Source organism: Anomalospiza imberbis, chromosome 3 (assembly GCF_031753505.1).
Source record: "Anomalospiza imberbis isolate Cuckoo-Finch-1a 21T00152 chromosome 3, ASM3175350v1, whole genome shotgun sequence".
Taxonomy (NCBI): domain Eukaryota; kingdom Metazoa; phylum Chordata; class Aves; order Passeriformes; family Viduidae; genus Anomalospiza; species Anomalospiza imberbis.
The window spans coordinates 95,618,048-95,644,536 of NC_089683.1; the positions used below are offsets into that span (position 1 = coordinate 95,618,048).

The following is a 26,489-nucleotide window of genomic DNA, read 5'->3' on the forward strand; positions in this document are numbered from 1 at the left end:
AACAGTTTCCATCTGCTTTTGTGCTCTCTCTAGTGGGTAATCCCTAACAGATGTGAAAGATGAAACACCTTTTTTAATTCCACCCTGCTCAGACTACTGGCTTTTGCCAGATGATTTTAGAGAGCAAATAATTAGTAATGTCAGGGCTAACTGTGACAGTACCTGTTCTTTTCATGTTGTCGTCTATAGCATTCCGAATTTTTCATAGAAGGACAAAGAAAGCTGCTAAGGACAGAAATTACATGGAGTACCTAAAACCTAGTCTGTTTGCCTAATCAGCACCAGAGATGATTTTTCAAAAAGTACATTTGGGATCTACAGTGAAATAGTAAAACACAACATCTGAAAAATCAGGCACTCCTTTAAAATCCTAGGAAAAAAAAAAGAAATAAAAAAAGAAAAAGCCCTGCTTTTAAAATCTAGTTTCTCTCCTTTACTGGTAAGACTGACTATATTAAAATTAAAAAAAAAAGAAAAAAAAAAAAAAAAAAAAAAAAGCAAAGGTTTTGCTGTTCGTTTGAACAAGTTTATGAAATAATAGAAAATTCCACATATAAATTTGGTTTAAAACCTGATTCTTCATACAAATAAGCATAGTAAAATACACATGTTGAAGTTTCCCTCAGATTGTGCCCTTATAGAATCACAGAATGGTTTGGGTTGGAAAGGACCTTAAAATCACCTAGCTCTGGCCCCCCTGCCCTGGGCAGAGACACCTTCCACTAGACCAGGTTCCTCAGAGCCCCATCCAAGCTGGCCTTGAACACTTCCATGGATGGGGCATCCATAGCTTCTCTGGGCAACCTGTTCAGTATCTCAGCAAGGTCCATATGGGTCACAAAGAGAAAATATAATAAAAACCTCCCCAAAATCTTTATTCCCTTCACCTACCCTGCATCTTCAGTTCTCTGAGCTCTCTGACAAAACTTCTCAGGGACTTCTTTTGGACTTCAACATCTCTCTCAAAATTTAAAAAGTCATTTAAGACTCTGGAAGACAAAGTATCTTTGATATGTCCTGATGGGAATAACATTACATTATTTGAAGGAGCAATAAAAAAAGCTTTATTAGTTATCTCCTCTCCCCCTATCATTAATTTGTTAAAGTACAAGTACTTATACAGTTGATGGTGATTGTCACTTGCTAAAAAGTTAGCTATTTTTTCAGCAGTCAAAACACATCACTGTATTTTTCAAAGAGTTTTGTATGTTCCTGTTATAGATTCTTGAGATCACTCTACTGATTGCCAGCTACATTAACAACTTTCATCAGCTGAAAGGAGTTGCTCATCACCTCTCTGCTCCAGCATTACTGGCACCTCAAAGTGGACAGAAACTCAAGGAGATGGGGAGCCAGCCACTTCTTGCAATCAACAGACCAACTAAATGTCCCACTTTGTTATGAAAGGATTATGTATCATGATAATGCATCCTTGTTAGAGGGTTTCTACATGGACTGAAAACCTTCTGATGTGCAAGATGTAGAGCATAAGCAGCTCCATAAAGAAAAGGAAAGTAGACAGGTTTACATTCATTCAGTTGCATATAACAGGAGCAGCCCTTAAAGCTCTGGCCTGAACTGGAAAGATGATTCAGTTTAAGGGTTATGATTTACTGGGGGTGGCTTGTGCCAACAGCTCAGAAAAAAAATCCATCTGTTTATAATGATGGAGAAAGGTGTCATTGGAAAAAACTGTATAGATTTTACAGTTTTACAGATATCTACTCAGGGACCAAACTGTCTTCAACTCTTCATATCTATTTTTCAAAATTGCACCAGTTGTATAAGTTTCATTTTGAAAAGGAATTTTTGTTTAGAAAAGCAGTCAAATACAAAATACTCTTCACATCCAGCACCATCCTTATTTGCAATAGAAGTATCATGGGACTTCAAAGGAACAAATTGTGTGTAATTGTTTCTCCTTTGGAAAAAACCAAACACATAAGCACATAATGTAACTATTATAAATTTAAAGAGTATTCTCAGGACACACTTTAGCCTTTTTTATACAGCTGTTTTACTTGGCAAATCTTCAGCCTTGGTCTGGTAAATTTCTAAATAAACCTTCTCTGCTCCAACCTTTTGAAAAAGTCTAAATTGGATAGGCACTGTATTTAGTACAGTATTGTTAATTGTACCTTATTTCTCCTTTAATCCAGAATAATAATAAAATACAATGGCAAGAATGACTCACAATTCAAAACACAAGAACAACAGAGAAAACCATTGACTGGAATGTTGTGAGTAAACTTGGAGAACTAAAATCCGTGTACAATATGTATTATGTATATTCATTGACTCAGAATAATATTTACTTCTTGTTTTTAATTTGTATCTATACATTTCCTATTATATTACTAATATAATGTTCTTGCACACTGAAGACATGCTGCTGCATCTGCACTATTGGACCTAGGAGCACTTTCCAGTTGCCTTTTTCAGGTGCAAGCCTCAGTGCTACATAGGTCAAATGTATAGAAATTACATCCATTTTTTTTCTTCCAGTCATCTCTTTTTTGTTCCAATGCAAATAAACCACTTCTGCACACTCTGAAATGGATCAGTACCATACTCTCATAGATGATTTAGGTACAACCATGAAGAAGGTACTCAAACATAAATCACCGATTCATGGACATTTTACAGTTTCCACTTCGGCTCATGTTAATCATCTGGATCAATAATCCCTTACAGCCAGTCCTCATTGGTTTTTATTTGATTATTACTTAAACTGAAGTAATTTTACAATGAAAAATCTCTGGTTTATGTTCTGTAAACATTTTAAATGCTCATACTGAGAGAAAAGGTATTTCAGCTTTTTGCCCTCTACTAAAAGCAGGGAGTATCTTCCTAAAGAATTAAAATAGATTGGAAGGGAGATAGAGGCCATGAAGAGAACATGGTCTTAAAAAGGGGAAAGGCAGACAGGCAAGCTGGCTTTCTTTAAAAAGCTCTCAAAGTCCTGACATGGCTACTGAAATCCACAGGACTCAAGAACCACTTGATGAATGGTACTACAGGCCAGTGCTTCCTCTTGAAAATTACAACCAAACAACACACATACTATCCAGGTGCTTTCACTTTTGCAAGGTGGAAAGGGCTTCCTGCTAACTTCCACCCTTTGGTGGTTGTTGGGGCACTAGACCCTTCTCTTTCCATGAGGCAGGGCCAGCAGCAGGAGGTTTTATCTCCTCCTAAGCAGCCAGTCCCCTGCCATCATCCAGGGAAGCATCTTGGGAGCTACAAGAGGCCAACGGCATTACTTCTTGTGTTGCACCCCAGGGGAAGTGATACAGATCCCATGGTGAAATTCATTTAGGAATTAACACCCCTTTGCAATCAGCAGAATAATTAACTTCCAGATTTGAGGGGTAAAGGGTGTTTACAAATACAAACATGTTACTGCATCAGTTAGGTCACAGTATAAAGCTTCTCAAATATTAATAAAAACTTCAATTTACAAACACAAAAGTCTTCTTGTAATCATGAAATTACGATAACCTGGAATACTCCGATTAGTAGTCTTTCCTAATTGTCCAGTTTCAAATGAATGTGGCAGATCACCTTCTGTTACTAGAAGGGGAAAAAAAGTGGAGCATTTTGCCAGTGAGCTTGATAATGTAGTTTTTAAAATCTTCGTTGAATTTTGAGACAACAGTACAAACAGGTGATGTGCACATTGGGAGATTTCATTAACAACATTACAACAAACAGTTGTTTTATAAAGCCCTGTACAGTCAATGAAGCAGAGTATGACCTTCCTGCCTGCCTTTGGGTAGGAAACTCTAGACACTGCTTTGCTGCTTTTGTTGAGCTCTTGCTGCTGCAGTATGTCCCTACATCATTGTAATCAAAAGCAATTCATGCATTAGTTCCCTTTTTTTTGGCATGACTTTCCAGACTTGCTAACTGCTCATTATAGGTCACCATTAATCCCACACAGTCACATGACCAGGAATGCTGTGTTATTTTATAAAATAAATGCACTCACAGTTACCGTGACAACACTGTGTTAAACAATGGAACTGCTTCCAGTTTGATTAGCAAGAGTGAGGTTTCTGTAGTGACAGTAACCTCAGCAGACACTTCCATTCAAGGTGACAGGTCAGCAAGTGGAGTCCCTTTCATGTGCAAGCACACTGCCAAACACAGCTCTGCAAATCTTGGTGCCTTGCTCCATGGTAATCAAGCTCCAAAGCTACTTAAAGAATACCACACAATGCAAGACAGCAAAGCTGAAAATTTCACAGTCCAAGCAGATCATCTGCTCTGCCTTCCCCACCAGCCCAAGCCTCAAGAGTGATCCACATCTCAGTCATAACCTTAAGTCATCCACCAAAGAAATTCATACTGTGCTACCAAATCCATGACTGAAGCCCAGGTAGGAACCTGACCTTTCTCACCTCAGCAGTGATGATACTGTGGGAGCTGTCAAATGAGCAGCAGCTTCTGGGACTGTTCCTGGAAAACTTTCTATTCTCAAAGCTTGCAGAACCTAGTTTGTAAAAATATTGGCAGGATTGGATTAGTATGTTAGCACATGCAAGGAGACTTCACCTTCTACCATGAACTTTAGAATGCCTTTCGTGCTTGCTTTGAGTTAGTGGTCAGAATCAACAATCTGTGTAAATGATCAATGGATCTGACAATGACTGAAAAAACACTGGTAAATGTCTGTATAAACAATCACATTGCTTTGAAAAGACTATTTGGAATGCAATGTAAATTAATATATTACTTGAACTTCACTTTGCCTTGTCAATTTTTGAGCAGCAGTATTAGCAAGAAAACAGCAGATTTCTAGAAGCAAGACCTATTTACTCCTGTAGCACACCAGGCAAAGGATAAAGCTTTAAGGTTTTAATACGATCCAAAAGTTTACTGGGTTTTGTTATTTTGTATTTAAATTTTGTTTAAATTTGAAATAAAAGCATATATTTCCTTATGAAAAAAAGCTGATAGGTATTTGGTGTTGAAGTTCTTTGTCAGACTACCAGATTTCATGGGTTTTAAGAAAATCATTCTTGCATAAAGTAATGCACTGCTTAAAGCTTTAGGTAGAGCTTTAACAGTCCACATAGCTTAGTGGAATCCATTAGTTTGAGTTAATTTTAACTAAGATGATAAGTAACTCAGTAATACTGAATTAGGGGGGAAAAAAGTTTTGTATGTGTATTGTTTTGAGTATTCTTTAAAAGAAACACAGAAAGTTATAATATAAAATACTGAAAACTCCAGTTTAAATTCCAGATTGGGATTCAGTACATTTACTAACTGTACACACTTTTACTGTGCTCAGATCTGTACTGCAGCATCTTCCAGATATGCCACCTCTGAGGGTGAGTAAATCACTGTAAAAATACTTCACTTTTTATACTCTCATCATTGCAGTAATGCCTGCATAGGTCATAGTGCCAGAAGCAATTCCTACCATGGTTTTGTTCTCTTTGGCAGAGCAAGAGCAGCTTTGCCCAGGGATTTTGCTACCTCTAGATGCTGATTACAGATCAGCACTGGCTTCAGATATATATACCAAGATATCAGAAGTGTTCTGTTGAACTGAAATTGATTAAAGAAATTCACTTAGACAGACATTAGCATGATCTGCAATGTATAACACTACATAATTAAGTTTATTTCTGGATTTTAATTAGCAAGACCATGGTTTCCATAGGAGGTTAGTAAATTCTTGATAATATGCATGCAAACACCTGGAAATAAAAACAACAAAAATAGCCATATAAAGGCTTCTGGAACTGAAATGGAGTGATTATGCAAGCTAAATTTAGGAAAAAAAAATCTTATTTAACGAATGAACATTACTTAGGGTCAATGTTAGGACACTCAGCCTTCTTTGGGTAAGAAGAAGGAACAGTTAAAATGAAATCTGAGTTAATCATTATGGATGAGGCCATTTTCCTGGCTTTGATCAAACAGGCAACAATGATTTTAGTCAGGTTTTTCTGTCTCCACTCTCTCAAGATACAAATCAGCTTCTCAGCTACAGAAGAGAGCTGTAATTGCTGTCCTGGATTTTGGTCCACTTTTTGGGTTCACCTACATCCTATGCCCCTTTCATACTCAGGGCCATCCTGCTGTTTCACTGCACCCTTTAAATCCTACTTTCTAATCCAAACCCAGCATTTTTGGACTTGATTTTTGATAATCTTATTTGAAATAATCCATCCCACGTTTGTTACACTGTCTTACTTTGCATGCCCCTTGTAACTACGAAGTCACAGAAATCCAGAATGGGTCAGGCTGGAAAGGACTACAGTGGGTCATCTGGTCCAACCTCCCTGCTCAAGCAGAGTCATCCCAGAGCACATGGCACAGGATTGTGTCCAGATGGTTCCTGAATATTTCCAGTGAGGGAGACTCCACAGCCTCTCTGCACAATCTGTTCCAGTGCTCCGTCACCTGCACAGTAAAGAAGTTCTTCCTCATGTTCAGGTGGAACTTCCTGTGCAGCAGTTTCTGCCCATTGCCTCTTGTCCCTTTGCTCAGCACCACTGGCTCCATCCTCTGACACCTTCCTTCAGATACTGACACATATTGGAGAGGCTCCATCTCAGTCGCGTCTCCTCTAAGCTGAACAGGCCCAGCTCCCTCAGCCTTTCCTCCTGAGAGATGCTCCAGTCCCTCACCCACCCTCGTTGCCCTCCGCTGGACAATTAAATAATTACACAGTAATTTTTGTAAAATAACTGCACTTACAGTGTGTTACACAGCAGTTCACAGGGAGCGGGAACTACTCAGGCCTCGCTTCACTCCCCCGCTAGCAACAAAGCTCACTGAGGGACCACGAGTTTATCAGGAGCCAGCGCTTAAGGCCGAGGTCAAATAAGACTCCCGGAGCTGTTGTTTACTTATCCCTGGCTTCCTGCACAGCTGGAGTATTTTGTCCCCTCACAAGAGCGGCTACAGTTGAGATCCCCCGAGCGCCCTCACACTCGCACCGGTACCGAGGCGTGGGAACCCTGAACAGAGAGGCAGCCGCGGGTCCCTCGATAAGGAGACCGGGCGAGGCCCGGGTGGAGCGGCCGCACGGCCCCTCCCTCTGAGGGCGGCCGCACGGCCCCTCCCTCTGAGGGCGGCCGCACGGCCCCTCCCTCTGAGGGCGGCCGCGGGGCGCGCTGGGCCGAGCGCGGGGCCGGGGCCGCCCGTCCCTGCCCCGGCGGAACTACAGCTCCCGGCGTGCCCCGCGCCGTTCCCATGGCCACGGGCAGCCAGGCCCGCGCCCCGCGCAGCGATGCCCAAGGCCAGGTACCGGGAGCCCTGCACGGGCTGGAGACGGCGGACCGCTCCCGCTGCCCTGGGGGAAGGGGCTGGCGGCCGGGGAGAACAGCCTGGAAGAGGGAGGGAGGGAGGGAGGGAGGGAAGGAAGGCTGAAAACGGGCCGTTCCGGCCTCTAACCCTAAAGCGAGCGGGGCCGAGGGCAGGTGGGGCACGCTTGGCCCTTGTCCGGTTGCTTCTATAAGGGACCCCACAAAAACGGGGTGTGCAGGTGTCCGCGGGTGCACCTGAGCATGGGGAGCCCTCGTTGCCCTCTCAGCAGCTTCCCGGCACACCGAGCGCAGGTCCGGAGCCCTCCCGAGCCCTCCGAGGCGTGCCCGACTCCAGAGGCTGCCAGCCTGCCCCTGGCTCCTGCGGGAACACGCAGGAGCGTGTTTGCTTACCACGCCACAGAGCCTTTTAGAGGTGTCTCAGTACCGCAGTGGGCTGCCCGGGAAGAGGTGGAGTCACCGTCCCTGGAGGTGTTTAAGGAAAGCCTGGACGTGGCACTCGGTCACCATTGGACTTGGTGGTGCTCGGTCACAGGTTGGACTAGATGATCTCAGGGGTCTTTTCCAATCGAACTGATTTTGTGATTAAATGTACTCCAAAAAAGCCTTCCGCTGTACAGCTGGTACGTGCTAAGTATGTGCCACAAGTGGCTGCTGGGGTTATTGAGGAATGTCACTTCAGCTGGTTTGGTTAGAAGTTCTTTGACAAGCAGAGAGCAAGTGACATGAAATAATAATAATAATAATAATAATAATAATCTACACCACAATAACCTTAATTTAGATGTTTTCAGGAATTAGGGCTTAAGGTGTGTCTTTTCTCTAATTATTCTTTTCTTACTTTGTTTTATTCCAACTAGTGATACTTTATGGGATCTTGCTATAGCTGAAGTGGAGAAGAGAGAAAATCCTGATGATGATGATGATGTCAAGCCAGGGGAAGTTTGGGAAAAATCAATATTATTTATGGGAAACAAAAATGGGGTAATCTAAATACTGTAACATTCTACACTTTTTAAACATAATTTGTGTCAGGGAAAACATCTCATATTTTCAAATATTAAGGTTCATTTAATTTTAAAGACATAATACCTTATGGTCTCATTCTACAAAGGTCTAATTGATCACTAATGTCTGTTTTAAGTACAATGTTCATATTACTCTATTTGTCATGTCTATTAGTTTATACTTATAATAATGGTAGAGTAACTTGATTCTGATTGAAAATTGGACTTGAGTTTCCACTATAAGGCTGCAAACAGTTACATGCATTTGCAGTTTTCTGGTACTTTATTATTGGAATGTTAGATGAATTTGACTTAGTGATACAACTTTATGCTTTAAAGACAGTACAGTAGAGTTCCTCTTTGTTTTTAATTTCTAGGGAAAGACCACTATCATACTGAGATGCCTTGAGAGGTATGTGTTAAATATTATAAAGCAGTTTTCAGCTGTAGATTAAAAACCAGTCATATTGCGTGATAATTCGTAATACATGTATGCAGATATGTTGTGTGACTGGTTGATCACTTAGGAATGAACTTATTTCCCATCGTTATAACCTCTAAGGTGACCCTTTCAATCCTTCTCCAGTGTTAGCTGAAATTAATAATTTCTTTGGGCTGGTGCTGCTGCTTCTCCTGTCTTCAGTACCTAACACCTCCTGTCTAAAAGTGTCCTCCCTGTACTGCTCTCCCTGAGCCAAATTCTGACTGATAAATACAATTTAGTAGCTATAGATTAAGTTCCTTTCTTTAGAAGATCCTGACAAAATTCAGTTACTTTTCCTTTAGGGAAGAGTCTCCAAAGCCAACATTAGCCTTGGAATATACTTTTGGAAGAAGAGCAAGGAGACACAATACAGTGAGTATAAAGTATAATTTACCATATCTTTATATATATGCACACACCTAAAAATAACATAAAGAAACTCTTTTGCAGCCTAAAGATGTAGCTCATTTTTGGGAATTAGGTGGTGGAACCTCATTAGTGGAACTCATTCGAATACCAATCACTAGCTACAACATAAGGTAAGTGTAAATATTACAATTCCAGAGTTAATTTGGGCTTTCCTTCAAACATTAGTAATCTCTAGACCTTTTTTTTTTTTATTGAAAACCTCTTTCAAAGTGTAAGATAGAACATTTACAGGGTTTTGCTAAGAATCACTGTAATACCATGATGCTTTGCTTTGGTCTTCCTTTTCATGCTTCTCTCCTAAATAAGTTCCAAGTAATCTCAACAAAACATGGAGGAAGTAGATTGGCCTTAAGTAGATAGAACAAGAAATACAGAAAAAGACAAGACATAATATCTTTATGCTTAGTGAAGAGCAAAAAAACAGACTTGGGGACACATGAAAAATAAAATCTTGCTTCCTACTTCCATGTGCACACATAGATGCTCTTTCTGTGACTGATATTTTAGGGTGAAAAACAAGGCAAAAAAATGTGACAAAAAATGTCTCTGGATTTTTGGGAAATTACCTTTTAATAAGAAAGTCATTTCCCAACAGAGAGATGACATTTCCAGGAGGAACCAGAGCTACTGAAATTATTTGAAAACAAAAGGAAACAGAAATTTTGATACAATTAAGAGAATGTAGTGAGAAAAATCCATTAAAGTAATGAATAGTATTAGAAGAAGAAATATATGAAAAATTGCATGACAAAATGACAAGGTGATAGGGGTACTTTTTAAGGGTTTTTTTTGTTAAGGAAGATGGGAGCTGAAAGGGGAGAAAAGGATCAAAAGATAAGTTTTGTATTATGATGTATTGCTTTACTTCATTGGTATTGAGCTTTAACTTCTTTGGGGAAGAAAAAAGAGGGATATCATTTTTATCAGATATATTTGCTTCTGTTTTACTACTGAGATAATGCCATTATTTGCTGAGAGACTAAGACAGAGGGAATAAAAAGAAAACACTTATGGCATGTGAAGCTCTTTGTCGCTAGAAGAGCTTGGGTGAGAAAATACTAAGTATAATTTTTCCGCCCCTGACTAAATGAAGTTAATTGAGCTCTACCTCCATCAGTCTTTTCTTCCTTTTTTACTGATAAGAGATTTTCTGATGTGGAGAATCTTAAGACTGTTTGCTGGGATAGCCATGTTCTGTTAGAACAATTCACTTCTGTTCACAAGGCTATATTTTAACATGCCAGTAAAAATTCCACTATTTCAACAAATATGAGTGCATTTTGCTGGTTTTCTCATCATTGTACTCAAGCAATTTGCTTATTTAAAAGTTACATAAACTATATCTAGTTTCATCAAGAGACTTTTCACCAGATTTTTCTTCCCCACAGCATTTTAAAATGAAATTGAACACTCAGTTTGATTCGTAGCTTTTGTAAGACCACTCTGGTCTGGAATTGCCTTTTTCAAGTCAGGCTAAAATGAGATAGAATGATGGCATCCATTCAGATTACTGCATTTGCAATGATCTTTACAGTTGCACTTAAATGCAGCTGGTGTTTGGGGAGGCAGGGTTTTAGAAAAAGAGGACTTCAGATGTAAAATATTTCTCATCAACAATCCACCTTTAAAAGTCTGGTAGTAGCTAAGGATATCATGAGTACTCTTTTATCTTTCAGAAGACTTTTCTCAGGCATCCATTCAAGGTTCCAACAAACTGTCACAGTCCATGACATGGAATATTGTCCTTAACCAGGTTTTCTTCATTTCATATTAGAAAAGAATAATGAAAGTAGGAAACTTTCCCAGGTATACAGGGAATATAGGTAATAGTTAGGAAAGATCCTAGCCATTGGCTACAATTGCTTGGTCTGGGGTTGTAGACTTGTGAGATGGCAGGGATACATAACAGCAGAAATCCTCAGTCATATAGGAAAGAACTACAGGGCTGAGGATGTTTGCATATTTTCCTGTTTGAAGACAGTCCCCAAAACCAATGCTTGATTGAAAGTTGCCAAAATAATAGTTCTGAACAAGAGACAAGGGAAAGGTTTCTTCAGAGTGCAGAATATCCCTAAAAGCCATCTTGCTTTGCTGTCACATTTAATTCTATCTTAGCAGCTAGATGTTCACATTTGCACTACAGGTGTGGTTCTGTATGAAAACGCTGACTGCCTCTTGCGCTAAATATGTGACCAGATAATGCCTATTTAACAGGTCATTTGCTGTAGTTCTGGTATTGGATCTCTCCAAACCTAATGAACTGTGGACTACTATGGAGAACCTTCTGCAGGTCACCAGGAACCACGTGAACAAAATTTTAACCAAACTAGAAAAGACAAACCCTGAAGTAGCTGCTGAAATTAAACAGAGAATGTGGAACAATCTGCAGAGGGATCACCCTGTAAGTTACTTCTAATATTTTCTCCAGATGTCACAGGCCTTTATACAGTTAAAGATAATGCTTTAGAAAATCATAAACAACTCTTTTAGATTTTTATGCATGACTGAAAATCCATTTGATGTAGATGAACCTGTTCACTGGAAAATTATAGCAATTTAATAAAAATTCAATAAGAGCAGAAACAAGGAAAGAAGGTTTCTTATATCTTTTTGTTAGATATCTAATGTGATTGTTATGGCATGTTACACCAATCAAAAGAAATAGTTTTAGAGTAGCAGTTTGCTTTTTTCCCCCCTCATCTTTTTAAAATGAAGATGAAAACTAGAATGTACAAAAGTCATTTAGCAAGAGACTAGCTGAAGGTACAAATTTAAGCAAAGAATATAGTTATAACAGCCATCAACATGACTATATACTTTGCATTTATTTAAATGTCTATCACAAACTCAATGCCTTTTGATAATCTGACAACTAATTAAATTATAAAGTTTCAGAAATGTTAACATCAGTCCTTTAAACATAATTGCTAACTAAATCTCTGGAAAAGCTAAACTAGATTATGCGCAATAGAAATGAAAAGTCATTGTGCATTAAACCTCTGCAAATGTTGTGTGTATATAATGCATAAATAAGTATTCAACAATTCAAAGACATGGCATTTAAATCTAGTTACTGTAACTTCTATAAAATACTTCAATACAGCAAGTGCTTGTAGAGCTCAGAAATTTAAACGTAACTCAAAATATATGAGAAAGCAACATACGCAGCACTCCGTAGATTTGGCGTATTGGGTTCGATACTGGGATTATTTTGGTTTTTACTTTTAGAGAAGGTAATTCACAAAAAGATAACACCTACCTGCACACCTGGCAATAAATTATGACCACAGTGCTTAGTGTCATATAGGGGTTTACATATCAGAAAATTGCAAGCTTATTGCAATAAAGAAAAATAATTATGTTATTATTTGTTAAGAAAACTTGTTATTCTTGCACTGTAGGAAACACAATTATACCTTCTGAACTAAAATTTCTGTTTAGCTTCCATTATCAAAGACATCAATAATGCAAATAAAATATTGTATTTCTGCTTGGTTCTCTTCTTATTTTCATCATTGTTCAAAGAAAAGTTGTATCAATTTATTTGAAGAAAGTACTATCTTTTTTAGTCAAATTAAATGACAGTTTATGGAGATCTTTATGTGCCTTTTAATGGCTAAATATATTTTTATCATAAACAGGAATCAATTAAATACTTGTATTTCAAAGGATTAAGATACAATCCATCAGCCTGGCTAAAGAATTATTTGCTCTGATGATAAAAAATATCAGTTGCAGACCCTGTTTAAAAAGGCTGAATGCATCTTAAGTATTCCATAGTCAAAAATAAATTCCACAGTCAAAACATGAATAGGGTTCAATGTGCTGGTTTTAAGGTTTTTGATGTTGTCCCAATTTTTTCTCTTAGTTATGAAATGAAAACTATTTTTTTCAGTTTTATGCTCTATATACTCTTTAAGTTGTGATCGTTTTTCTTAAAGCTTTTTCTTTGACAGTGTATGAGTGAAGCCATTATTTCTCCTCTCCAAGCAGAGGATTTTCAGTATGTGCAGCTTTCTGTCAACATTCTGTCATTTAAGCTGTCTGTGAAATACCTGGGGTTAGGAGGGAGCAGTTGGACCAACCTCTGCTACAACACATCTTTCTTGCTGCAGCCAAAGCAGCTTGAATAAATAATTGCTTGAACACAAGGGGATTATCTCATTTCATATGGACTACAGCAAACCCTTCCAGATCACTTGAGAATTCTTGTAATTAATTTATTAAAATTTTTATCCCACATTAGCTATTTAGCACACAAGTCTGCACTCTCAGACCTGTTTTCCTCCATTGATACTGATTCACAATTTCAAGATTGTTGGATGATGTTTCCTCTTTGTGCTGATATAAAACCTTTGAAATTCACATTAAATATTGTTTAAGTGTTTAGGAAACATAATGTGGGGAGGACAAATGTGTGACACAAGCAAATAATTCAGTTTATTTTTTTGAGATTTTGTCTGCATTCTTTTAGATTTTATCCAAAGCAAGTGAATGTGTCAAAAAAGCAGTTTTACTAATCCAGCCAGACAGGTGTTCTATGAATACATGAGGTTTTTCCTCTCTTCCTTTCACATCTAATAATGTGATATATAGTGTAAAAGCCCTTTTATTCCAGTAAGTGTTCTAACTGTTCAGAGGGATTACATCCTGACCGTTTATGAAGAAAATGGGAAAATGGTAGAATATAATATGGATATTGCAATAAAGTTGATTCCTCTGCCTTAAGGTTTGGAAAACCTTGTCTTCTGTGAATTTATTTTAACCTCTTTTAGTTGCTTTAACAGTTACAATCTTCTACAGCTTGTTTACAGAGTTTAATTGTCCTGTATCTTTTTAACAGGACAGTGCATTAGTTGACCCTTTTCCAATACCCTTGGTGATAATTGGAAGCAAATACGATATTTTTCATGTAAGTAATACTTAATACCTTTTAAATAATTAAATTATTCCCAGTAAATATTCTATTCTATTTTCCACTAATATAATAGTAATCCTTTGAACTAAAGTGTGGACAGCCAGTCTTCTACTACAAAAAAAAAAAAATAAATAAAAAAAATCTTTCCATCCAGCAGCATTAAGGAAGGCCTACTGTCATTCCTTCACAAAACACCCCCAAACTGATGATTTTTGAGATGAATGTAGAAAACGCTTCCCTTTATGGTCTGCAGCAACCTGTATCTCAACAAGAAAACGTGGATTATTTCCTTTTATAATGAGAGAAATCCAGCTCCATGTATCCCTTGTGACAGCAGCTGTAAGTTTATGGCAGTGAAAGAGGGATGTATCTCAAGTCAGCTGATCTTTTTTTTTTGATAGCTGTGGCAGCTTCAGTCTGGAACTTCTTTTAAAGTACTTCCTAAGTTTCTAGAGACAAGTGAGGAATTGCATCTTTTATGGAGGAGAGAAATGTCATAGTACTGCTGGATTCTCTCCCAGGACATAAAAATCCCTAACAAATGCATACTCACTGCATTTGATCATGAGAAACTCGGACAGTATGTTTGATTTCTAGCAGTTGTGCTGGCAGCCTGTGCTTCTCTGGATGGCTACACAGGCACTTGATACCTGGCTGACTCTCTGAGTTACTGAATTCTTTATTAATAAGGGACTTGCTTTCTCTCATACTAAAGTTTTATGCTGAGCCACGACCTCCTTAAATGGCTGTCATGTAATAAGGACAAAATGCCAGCCTGATTCCTTTGGGGGGTCTATGGATTGACTCCTGCAGGCATCTCTGGGACCAAATTTTCACCCATTTTATCCAGGGAATGCCATCTGTATTATATTAGATTAAAAAGACATGGATGAAGAGGTATTTTGATGCACCTTTCAAATCTTGCAGGTATTAGAATTTAGACAGCATATACCCAAAGATTTACTTAAATATTTTCACAAAAAAAAAAAAAAATCTTACTCTTCTAGTAGGCAGCATTTCTACTGGTAAAAATTTAAAACAATATCAAACAAATAAATTGAAAATTAAATGTGCATTCTCAATGTAAGAACTTTTCCTGGACTAACATATTGCCAGAATTAGGCTTCATCTGTAAAAAAGAAACAAAGAGAAATTGTGACATTTCTTTTTAGAGTAGGCTGTTACTGATTCTGTCTTAAGATATAATTATGCTGACAGCTGCAAGCCTTATATATTGTAGCTTAAGTGCACTGCAGTTTATATAAAAAAAAGTTCTAACTGTAGTATTTTGGGTTTTTTTTCTTACATCTATGTTCCACTATCAACTTTTCCAGGAGTTTGACTCTGAAATGAGGAAAATAATAAGCAAGACACTTCGATTTGTTTCCCATTATTATGGAGCATCATTAGTGGTGTGTATATTCACTTTCTATTTAAGGATAGAGAAGATGAACAATATTTCTGTTACAAAACAGTATTTTTAAAAATAGTACTATAAAACTCCTTGAGAAAATGGGATTTTATTGGTTTACAGTAGCTTTCTTCATGAGGCTATCTGTTGAACAAGTCACTGAACTGGCAGGGGCTGGATGGACATGCCTTGTGAACAAACAAACTACACAATTCCCAGTATCAACAAACACTAAATGAAAATAGTTACCTCTTAGCCAACTTAGTTCCTGCATTGAGTTTACTGCATCTTGGGCAACTGGGGTTTTTTTGGTACAGTAAAGGAGAATGGGCAAAAGTGATTGCCTTAGATTGAATTAGAGAACTGGCCCTTTTGGTAGAAGCATGAACTTAGAGCAAGTGACCAAGCTTTTGTAGATTTAAAATCATTGGCTTATTTTCACAGTAGTTTATGTATACCGGATTACTACACTTAAAGTGTTGAAGAAGGAGGAGCTTCCTTACAAAAGTGGGTAGAAAGATGCCAACATGAGGACAATGAAGTATTTATTTTAGTTTGTCAGATCATTCTCTGAGTAAAGACAGAAACATGCATGCTGAGATTCACAGTCCAAAAACACTGCATCTTGGGCTCACTGTGCATCAGGTCTAATTGTATCAACCATCATTTATGTAATAAATAATATTTAATAGTAGCTTAGTGATTATCAAAACAACTTTGAATACTTATAATCCCAGTATGTCCTTTTGCATCCACGTAAAGCTTTTTCACTCTGACACATGAATTTGTCCTTTGTTAAGAGAACAAATGTCTTGGTTGGGTTTTTTTTAGTATTTAAGCATTATTGTAATTAAAAATTAGAATATAAATCTCTTTGTGCTAAATCCTGATTGTCATTGAAATGAGAGGGAGAAACCTAATTTCCCACAGCAGGGATCTGACTTCTTTCTCAAAGACATGAATCTGTTAGGATGCAAAAGGCCTTAGATAGGAAGAAGCATGTTGTTTGAGAATACATTCTGAGAACTGCTTTCTGATAAATCTGTACCTTTCTGCCACTTTGAAGTTGTTTTTATGACAATTATATAGTTATTGATTACATTTCTAAATGTTTATGGTATTCTGGGTAATATTTAATGTAATTTAAAATCTTAACCCATTAGTCTTGGGTAAAAGATTTGTGTCTCATAATGTGCATATTTCCAAAGTTTTGAATCAGTATTTTAAAAAATATTCTTTAATCTTTATTTATTCTACTTTTTAACCTTTCTTGATCTATATATTCAGTAACAAATATATTCATGTTTTTGAAAGGGAATGTGAGATTTTTATTCTAGTCAATTCAGTGAACATATACCAAATTTACTGGTGTCAGGTATTAATTGGAAAGGCTCTATCCTCTTTGTAGATGGCAAAATGCACTATATCTATGATGGAAGTTTCTAATGTATATTTTGTTTTCTGATTCATTTAGTTTACCAGTAAATCTGAGGCTCTCCTGCTGAAAGCCCGTGCTCTTATTAATCACTTGGCATTTGGTTATGATAAAAGGTAATGTTATTGTTCACCTATTAAATGTCTTGCTCAGAGCCTAAAATTACTTATTAAAAATATTTTAATCATATTTTTTTTCTTAAATATTATCTCTGAAAGATTTTTGTTCATGGACTTGGACTCCTGTGACTCAGCTGCCTATCTCTGCTAAGGACAGTGATAACTCCGTAGTTTTGATTCTCAAACCGATGAATGAAAAACATGATTACCACTGGAATTGAGTACTATTTTATTTACATGCATTTATATGCAAACCCCAGTAAGACTCTAGTCTTGGCTAGAATAGTGTTGTTTTTTGTTGATTGCTAAATGCTCACTTGATACATTTTCTTTTTCTGTTTAGCAAGTCTGTATCAGTGGATCCCAGCAAACCTCTCTTTATACCAGCAGGCCTGGATTCCATGAGCCAAATAGGTTAGAACATTTACTGTTCATTGTTTGTTGCTTAATTATTTTGAAAACAAGAAAAACATTTTAAGCAAATAGATAAATTACAGCACATCAATATCAGTTTTAACAGATTCCTGAGGGAAATAGCTTACAGATTTTTAAATAATGATTCAGTATATTACTGAGAATTATTTGTGCAGGTTTGTTAGGTAGTTTAATAAAGTCTCTGGACTATGTAAAATAGTAAAGTACCAATAAGCTTAGATCTGAAAGAAAATAAAATATACAAAACCTCTCAGCCCATTTCATGGTAGGAGATCAATGTTTTTTTCAAACTTGTTGCAGCATGTCAGTGTAGAAAGTTAAATGCTAAATTAGATGATGGTTCATTATGCAAAATTATTCTGTGATTTATGCTGTTATGACAACACACTTGTCTTATGTGTGCTGTGATCCTCAGGACCACCACCCGCCTCTGACAGTGATCTTGGAAAGATGCGTGCCAACACACCTTTGGAACTATGGAAAAAAGTATTTGAGAAAACATTTCCTCCCAAGGTAGGGATGTATATGCCATGCATACAGCTGCTTTTCTTACAGAACAGCAGCAATATCCCTGCTCCGTTTTGTCTTTCAAGTCCTCTGACTGGAATTTCAGTCTCACTTAGCAATTCTCTTTAATACATATTTAAAAGATAAAGGCTTGTATGTAGTAGTGCTTCTACATCTTCAGTCACCTTCCTACATTTAGAAATTATGAAAAATGCTGTTCTCAGTATAAAATGCCCCAACATGATAAAGACTAAACTTCTCAGAAACTATACAGAAGTGCTGTTTTTCATGTTAGTTTTCCTCATAGCCTTTAAAAACAAACACGTTTCCTCCTGCACCCACCCTTCCAAGTATCCCCTGAACTCCCCCCGAAACAGATGGAGAAATGAATACACTTCTCTTCTTGCAAGCTTTATGGTTGTTCATCAGTGTATCAGTCTAATTAAAGATTTAAACATTTCCCAAATAGATTCACAGTCTCCTGATTTGGTTCAACAGCAGGCTTTAAACTTGGAAGCTATTTTTATGCATTGTAAAACTCTTTTTCCATTGCCTTGCCTAAGAAGTAGAATTCTGCTTTATTTTATTCCATTACTGGTGTTACTGCCTTCTTGCTACTTTCCATTTGATATGATTAAGGAGAACTGGGCAGGACAACATTTAAAAAACCCTCCTCAATTGACAGTTTCTCTTATTATTAGTGTATGTGCTTCTTTGGAATTCAAGTTATAGTTCACTCAGGGCTAGGAAATGAAAATGCAGATATTTGGCAAAGACAGCAATCAGTTTCTCAGCTATTGGAGTAATGCTTCTGATAACCAGAACTGAATTCTAGTCATGAGTATTAAATAGTTCAGCAAGGGCAACCTCAGCTGTGCCCTAACATCATGGAACAGAAAGGATATTTTCATTTTGATGCTCAAGAGTAATAACCAACCATCAGATAAGAATATTTTCTGCCCTTTAGAATCTAGCTGCACTCTTGTTTTTTCTTCATTTTACTGACAGGTTTTTTTTAACTAATCTGTTTCCTGTAGCACAAAATTGTTCCATAAATGCAAGCTTTTAATATATTTGTATTAAAAGTAAATACTTTAATTTCTATAGTGTGGCTTTTTCTTATTAAAAGAAGATAAATTCTTTCATTTGGGGTTTTGTCTTTTCTCCTTCTAGAGTTTCTCTGATTTACAAGATACCAAGGACCCTGCAAAGGATAGTCAATATGCTGAGTATGAAGTTGATGTCATGAGAGCTCAGAAAAACCAGGTGTGTGGTCATTCTCCAAATGCTGAACTAATAGTATATACTCGTACCTCCTCTTTTTGCCCTTAAATAATTTCAGCTTTAGATTTCAGCTTAGTAGTTGGTTGTGAGGCTTTTTTCCCATTGTTAAAATATTAAGCCAGTAGACCATTGTTAGATCTCAAAGTTTTGGCTCTGAGTTTCTTTAGAAATTAATAATTCAATTTTTCCCTCAAACTGTACTCTAAAATTAACTCACTAAAATAAATTTGAAGCTTTCTTGACAGTCATTTCCTCATTTCTTCACTCTGTACTCTCATTTGAGTGTTGACTAACAGAAAGTGTAGGAAGTAACATCAAGCTCTGTGGTGGGGACTGTTTACTTCTGTCTTTCTCCTTCAGAACTTATTTAAACTGGAAAGGTACTGAGATGATAACATTTCTAACTTGAGTTTGCTGGCTACAGACATTTTATCTTAAATAGAGTGAATGGAATTGTTCCACAGAGTGATGACATGTGGCTTAACCTCTGAATTCCAGCAAAGACCTTTAGTGGGGCAAGGGTCTTCTATTTTTTCTTATAAACTTTGAAGTGTTTCTGCCTTTCTCTAGATTAGTGGGGAATTAATTTTATAGAAAAATGCTTTGGCAAACTAGATGAAGGTTAAATGATTGCCTTACAGCTAACAGTATATAACATCAGCTGAGTAGCAGTACTGTATATAACAGTTTTCATCAGTATGGGTATGTTCATAGGTGTGGGTCTGTTAAAATCAAACCAAGATTTACCCAAAGAATAAAGCAATTTCAAAAATCCCCTGCAGCCTTTGAACCTGCCCATTACCTGCAATATCCTGTTAATGCAGGTATCAGTTTTGAATTTCTGTCACATCAAGAGCAGTCTTAAAAATCATTAAAATTTGTAAGGCACACTGCTTTTGGAATTTATAATACAAACATACTCAGTATAGCCACATTTCTCAAAATAACTATATGGTGTACTAGGTTTGTTATTTTTACATAATAATGTGTTGCAAAAGAATATACTGGTATGTATTGATTAAATCATACAAGAAATTATTAATTTTCTGTTTTTAAACAAAAGAGACAGGCTTTTAGAATCTTAATCTGTTCAAGGGCATTGCAAACCATTATAGCTTCTTTTTGTTGGACTACCACAAGTAATTTGAGCATTAAAGAGAAAATTACTTTTGTTATCTGCAGTTATTTTCTAAGTTTTTATCACAAAGTTTAATTTTTACAAGATTATTTGCACATTATTAAAATGTTTTATACTAAGAATTTGAATTGCACCAAGCTAGAAATATATATCTAAAAGAAAAGAACTCTCTAGTTGCAGTGTTTCTTGAAGTGTCCTTCAGTTTTTGAGTTCAATGGAAAGCAGCACAAAAATCATATTTTTAAAGCAACTTTTTAAATTCATCATGTGTCTGACAATCTTTACAGAGTCTCATGGTACCTCATGTTGCATAGGAGGGCCAGTATATTAAGAGGGTCAATATGCAACGTGTTGCTAATGAAATCATGAGACCTAATGCAAAATTTAAAGTGTCACGTGATGACAGCGAGTGTTTTCATGTTATCATTTTTCTCGGTTACTTTCGGTTAATTAATGTTACTTTGGACTACAGATGATAGCCTATTTGCTTATTTATCTCAAAGATAAGCTTCACAAGAAAAGAAGCACAAAACCAGCAAGGGAAGCAAAACATAACCCCTGTCACGGCATCTGTTAGAAGAACCAGCAATACCTGACTGAGTCAGTGCTCATAAGGACTGCTCGATAATACTGTAATAGATTTAGAGATAACTGTGGCAATACAAAGTTTAAATAAATCATTTCCAACTTTGTCATTCTGATTGAAGGATTTGCCTGCATTCTAGCAGAATAAAAGACTGAATTCTAATTCTTGAGTATAAAATAAGAAAACAGTTTAAAAAAAATCAAGGAAGTCCCTGGCTGACTCTGAGGTGCTGTTAGCCAGCATTTATCTGAGATGCTGTTTAGCTGTAGAAGTTTAGAGTCCACCTCATCAGCATTCTGATATAACTGCTTTCTTTTAGACCAGATTATTTTACCTCCTTAATATTTTCAGAGTTAACTATGACACGAACCACTTTCTTGCTAAACATTTTTGCTCTGGAAAGCTCTCTGAGGCTGTCTTTTCCTCACTGTGCCTTTCTTCAAGACGGAGCACATCTCTCTTTCTCAACTATGTCTTTTCAAAATTCTTTTCCTAGTTCTTGCCCCACAGACTTACATAGCACAGGTTTATATGAAATAGTGCTGTTGGAATTGTTTACTGCTTTTCAGTCCCTGTAGGTAAGCTCTGAGAGAGAATACAGCATCAGGGACCGCTTTGAAATTTATATCTCTAATGTAATACTTAACTAGCAGATTTTCTCCAGGAATTAGTGGAATTCTGTGGGTTTTGTAGGGCTTTCAAGATTCAAAAAAAAATTAATTCTGCATAGTTATTAGGCCTTAAATATCTAGGTTTTGGTTAATTCTTCATACATAAAGCACATGGCAAACTTGTTATTCTCTATCCATTCCCTGTTAGCTTTTTGGCTTTTGATGCTTTCAGGTCACCTTAATTTGGTTTTTGATACACACATAACCTGAATGAGATCTTTAAAAAAAATATTTCTGATTAGAGCTACATGTGTACACCTGCATCAGTGAACACCTATGGGGAGCATGAAAGTCTTCTTCTTTAGTTCCTTCTAAATGTTTGCAGCAGTGAGAGCCTGGCACGTGGGAATGTCTGTTCTCTTTCCTTTAGAAATGCTTTCTGCCAAAGATGTAAGTACTCTAAGGTGTCTTTTTGAAGGTTTTTCTTTGTTTCCTGTTATGCCTTCACTGCTAATACTCAAAATAGGTGCTTGGACCATTTGATTTGGACATTAGACTGCAGCTTCATTCACTGATGCAACAGATAAAGCTCAGCCTTGAGCTCAGAACTTGAGAGCCTCCTACTCATGTGCTTCAGAAATCAAGCAGTGCTAAAGTTCACAGTGACTGGTCCTTGTTACACAAAGCTATTACTTCAGGGATTGGTGCCAGTTCTAGCTGAAGCCTCATGCCATGAAGTAAGGTCAAAAAAGTAGGTGCCTGGTGCCATTTGGTGTCAGCTAACAAGTTATGGAAGCAGATCTTAACGAACAGAGATGTAACTGTTAAGACTTTTTAAAAAAAGTCATAAATACAAGAAGATTCTACATCTCACAAGGAAGAACAGTTGCATTTCCCCTAAAATTGCAGCAATCTAATCAACTCGCAACCAAATGTCACCTCCATGTCAGATCTGCAGCTGACATGGAGACTGTGCTGGCCAACAGACTGAGAGCCATATTTTTTCAACATACTTTGCTGGCATGATCATATTGCTGAACTTCAGGAGACCATTTCAGTCACATTCCACAAAACAGAAGATTTCATAGTGTGTCATGAACCCTTGGTCACACCAGTGTTACTGGGCAGAGAAATAGGCCCCTACCTTAACCTGCGTAACAGAGAAGTACCACCTTTCTTTTTCTCCACAGGAGGACATGTGCTAGTCTTCATAAGAAAAAAAGTTATTTAGGACATTTACTTAGCTGCCAAGAACAAGCTTTCTTGTTTTCACATGAAAGCATATCCAAATGGGTAAAAAAAAATTCATTTTAAAAACAAATTTAAGAGCATTATTAGAGCACTGTTATTAAATTTTCTACTAAAGTTTTTGTCCTTAAGAGTTTTAATTAGTGTTTCAGTACTTGGTTGCTTTCACCATGTTCCAGATTGAGGGCACTTCCAGTAAGAAACTGCATGAAAAGGAAAGTTGAAGCCCTATCAGTCACTCAGAACAGAGGAAATGCAACAATTAAGGCTTTTCCAGCAATCTTAATTTTTCCTTCTTGTTTGTAGACATTGTAGTATTGTCTTTAATTACATGATCATATACTATTTTGCCGATGTCTCAATTCAATTGTTCAGTATTTCTTTTCATCATCCTTATTCTTTATGTACCTTATTTTTCAACCTGCCATTCAGACACTTCAATGAATACAAAAGTATTAATTTTTTTTTCCTCTGAGTGTGTGTGGTAATGTTATCTTATCTCAGTGCCTCACAAACATCAGTTAAGTCTTTCTTCCAAATCCCTTTATGAGATTAGGTGTGATCTTCCCCATTTGACAGATGAAGAATTTACAGAAACACAAAAGTACAGAAGCATTAAGGTTTAAAAAAAAAATTAAGCCCACTTTATGCCAATGTTGAGACATCTGTGATAAGTTGCTAGCACTAATTAAATTTAAAGCATTCAGATCACATTGAAAGCACATTTAAATTGCAGTTATTTTTTCTTTGTATATCTGATCTCTGTCCCCTACACTTGTACACATAAAACAAGTGTAGCATAAGGCTAGCATGAAGTTTTTTGTGTACTTTGAGATACATTTTGGTGTACAATTTTGGTGTACTTTGAGATACATTCTTTTGTAGGATCTTCTTTTCTTTGGAGAGATGATCTCTTAGCTGATTATATCATTGGTCTATTCTAGAATTCTGCTCATGTTTGCAGTATAGAACTTGACAAGCAGGAAGGGGCCTTTTTCAAGAGGGTCTCTGGAGTGACCCTTAAGTAGTATTTGAAAGAATTTTGCATTACATTTCTGATTTACAGGGATGTATTTTACTTTCTCTTTTGCATAGAAACTAGGTAAGTGTAATTTGCTGACAACGTTTTCCCTCCTGAATCACTGACATTTGTTAAAAGATTATTTTTTCCTAAATATCCTCCCATTTAATCAATTTTTTTTCATTTCTTGTTGTTTAAATGTTAGCCTTACCTAGATACCTGTCCAAAATAAATACTTATAATTTTGTCCTCTACTTCTGTATGCAGTGGAGTAGCTATACAGCTTTAATATATGCTGTGGTTTGACAGTTTACATGTTTGTATTGTTTTGAATTGCCTTTACACTGAATTGACTCCTAGGCTAGCTAAATGTGAGCAAAATTAATTCTGCTAAATTATCTAACTCTTTCTTGAAAGTGTTTAGTCAGAGGATAAATCTGCAAGGGTAATTATTTAACCAACACCTGTAGACATGACCCCCAGATGGTATTGTAATTATATAAGACTTGGCTATCTAATTTTACCCCTTCCTGAAACCTTTGAGAAAGTTTTAAAATGAAATTACTTAGCAAAAATCAGGTTTCATGTGCTCCTTAAAATACCACAGTATTTCTTCTATTCCTAACTGCTGGCAAGTTTCCAACAGTTCAGTAGGTTTCAAGATCATCATTACTTTATATTAATAATGAGGGAGTGAAAATACTGGATAAAGACCAGCTTAGAGATAGAACAGTTCAACAGTATTGGAGTTGTAGCTAATAATGCAACTTATGGCTTATGATACAATATATTCTGTGTCAGTCCCCCATGGAGTTACTTAACCCTACCAGTAGACACCTACAAGCATCAGGAAAAATGTGCACTGACTGAAAATTTTCTCTCTGCTCATACAGCTGGGGTGCTTTCTGAAAACTCTGCACCTCTGGCAAAGCTGCTCAATTGACTTCCTGAGAGAAAATTCCATTTATTACTTCCATATAATCTTAAAATGATGATTGCTTTGTTGTTCTGCCCTTTTAATTTCTTCTTCTTCCCCCTGTGCTCTGAACTGATAGTTAATACTTCTGTTAAATTCACCAGGTGTGAATTTTGTTATTTTTGTCACGCTAATACTACTTCCATGCCTACAGCAGAACCTCTCTTTCTCTCTGAAGTTCATTCTATTAAAATCAAAATAACAATTGTAAAACACATGTCCACCGTTGAAGGTCTTTGCTACATTCATCGTAAGCACTGGTTTATGTCCACCTCGTTCCTGATCTATGTAAGATACGGTATTTTTGCCTTGCAAGCAGTACAGGGTTAGGTCTAAAAGTACCTCATTAAAACATCATCTTCCTGTAAATTTGCTGGAAGCCTTACTCTGAAATAAATGAAAAGCCATCATAATGCTTCCTAAATTATTATTTTTTACTGAAAAAAATCTTTAGAAATTACTCCTGACAGTACACACCCCTACATAAAAATCAGCAGAGGAAACTTGTTTGTAATGGTGCTAGAAACTCCTATTATAGGCTTCATTGCTCCCAGTTGACTGAGATGTGGTCATTTGTCTACCTTGCTAGTACTCCAATGATCTAAAGTACAGCAAAATGTAGCTGCTTACATGACAGCAAATGTGGCAAAATTCATAGCACTTTTAGGTTAATTTTGTTAAATACAGAAATATAGTACACCTTCTGTGCAGTGAAAATTGTTTGTACATACATACGTTTGCTAAATAAGTACATGAAGTTTCTGGAGACTTTTAGTAATGAGAAAATTAGCTTAATATGTATTTATGTTTCTTTTTAGGAACTTGAACAATACAAAAGAAATGCCTCTAAATCCTGGAAAGAAATGGATTTTGACTCCGATTGATGAACTGCTCTGTCTTCAGTTTAACACCATTTACAAAATTATTTTTATAATTTTTACATTACATTAATAATTTCATCTGATGCAGTTGAAAATATATAATATCAAACTACCAAGTTGGCATTTATAAGCATCCCTGTTGTTATTTTTATAAAGGGAGCTCTTTATTCACTCAGACCAAATTAGTTTAACTTGGCAGTGGCAAAGAGTTTTAAAAAGTGGGAAGAAAGGAATTCTAGATTGCTCTCAGATGGGTTTGTATATGAAGACTGGCATTAGTCAGTTCAACCTAATTTATAAGTTGTAACACATTATTTGATTTACCTTTGAATACTTATACCCTAAGCATATATTTAAATATAAAGAAGTTTTAACACCCAAAATACGAAATTGTGTAGTGTGCTAGGCATCTTTTTGTAGTTCAAAACAAAAGCTTAAGAATTACTTACATAATTGTTTGATATATTTGAATAAATAAATAAATAAATCTCAAACTGCCAGAATAAAGTGGAGTTAAAACCTTCTTTGACCTGTATTCAGAAGTGTGCTTTCTTTCTGTCACAGACTTATACACTTTAATACAGGACTTATTTCTTGAAATGTATAATGTCACACAGAGTTTAGAAGATGGATGTTTCTGTCATATATTCAAATGCTGGGAAGTCAGTCTAATTAATTTAATAGATACTGGGTTAGTGCTGAGAGTATTATTG

The 26,489-nt window shown here is 36.6% G+C and overlaps 3 protein-coding genes and 1 long non-coding RNA gene across 13 annotated transcripts in view; 2 read left to right on the top strand and 2 right to left on the bottom strand.

The window, feature by feature from the left end:
* Window positions 1-1,889, top strand: part of PLEKHH2 (pleckstrin homology, MyTH4 and FERM domain containing H2) — a 51,346-nt gene extending 49,457 nt beyond the window's left edge. For all 5 annotated transcript variants that reach the window (XM_068185849.1, XM_068185851.1, XM_068185850.1 and 2 more), the window contains one exon: window positions 1,222-1,889. In XM_068185849.1, the coding sequence (XP_068041950.1) occupies window positions 1,222-1,404 (183 nt within the window). In that variant the 3' untranslated portion in view covers window positions 1,405-1,889. The remainder of the gene's footprint in view (window positions 1-1,221) is intronic.
* Window positions 1-7,033, bottom strand: part of LOC137471474 (uncharacterized) — a 35,791-nt gene extending 28,758 nt beyond the window's left edge. The window contains exons 1-2 of one of the 3 annotated variants that reach the window (XR_010997644.1): window positions 6,718-7,033; window positions 3,059-4,495 (exon numbers count right to left, since the gene is read on the bottom strand). This is a non-coding gene — a long non-coding RNA (uncharacterized lncRNA). Of the gene's footprint in view, window positions 1-3,058; window positions 4,982-6,717 lie in introns of those variants that run through there. The other 2 variants (XR_010997642.1, XR_010997643.1) reach the window with 2 other exon arrangements.
* Window positions 7,034-7,132: 99 nt separating this feature from the next.
* DYNC2LI1 (dynein cytoplasmic 2 light intermediate chain 1) lies at window positions 7,133-26,309 on the top strand. Of its 3 annotated transcripts, XM_068185865.1 has the most exons (13): window positions 7,133-7,266; window positions 8,147-8,270; window positions 8,671-8,705; window positions 9,080-9,149; window positions 9,228-9,316; window positions 11,421-11,607; window positions 14,050-14,118; window positions 15,459-15,536; window positions 17,010-17,086; window positions 17,433-17,503; window positions 17,940-18,037; window positions 19,205-19,297; window positions 25,714-26,309. In XM_068185865.1, the coding sequence occupies exons 1-13, from the start codon at window positions 7,253-7,255 to the stop codon at window positions 25,777-25,779; spliced, it is 1,071 nt and encodes a 356-aa protein (XP_068041966.1). In that variant the 5' UTR covers window positions 7,133-7,252; the 3' UTR covers window positions 25,780-26,309. The 3 variants fall into 3 exon arrangements, with proteins under 3 accessions (XP_068041966.1, XP_068041967.1, XP_068041968.1); XM_068185866.1 differs by lacking the exon at window positions 15,459-15,536; XM_068185867.1 differs by lacking the exon at window positions 8,147-8,270 and having other exon boundaries at window positions 7,201-7,266.
* ABCG5 (ATP binding cassette subfamily G member 5) overlaps window positions 14,375-26,489 on the bottom strand; it is a 29,755-nt gene continuing 17,640 nt past the window's right edge. The window contains exon 13 of one of the 2 annotated variants that reach the window (XM_068185863.1): window positions 14,375-17,533. In XM_068185863.1, the coding sequence (XP_068041964.1) occupies window positions 17,514-17,533 (20 nt within the window). In that variant the 3' untranslated portion in view covers window positions 14,375-17,513. Of the gene's footprint in view, window positions 17,534-21,426; window positions 23,102-26,489 lie in introns of those variants that run through there. The other variant, XM_068185862.1, reaches the window with a different exon arrangement.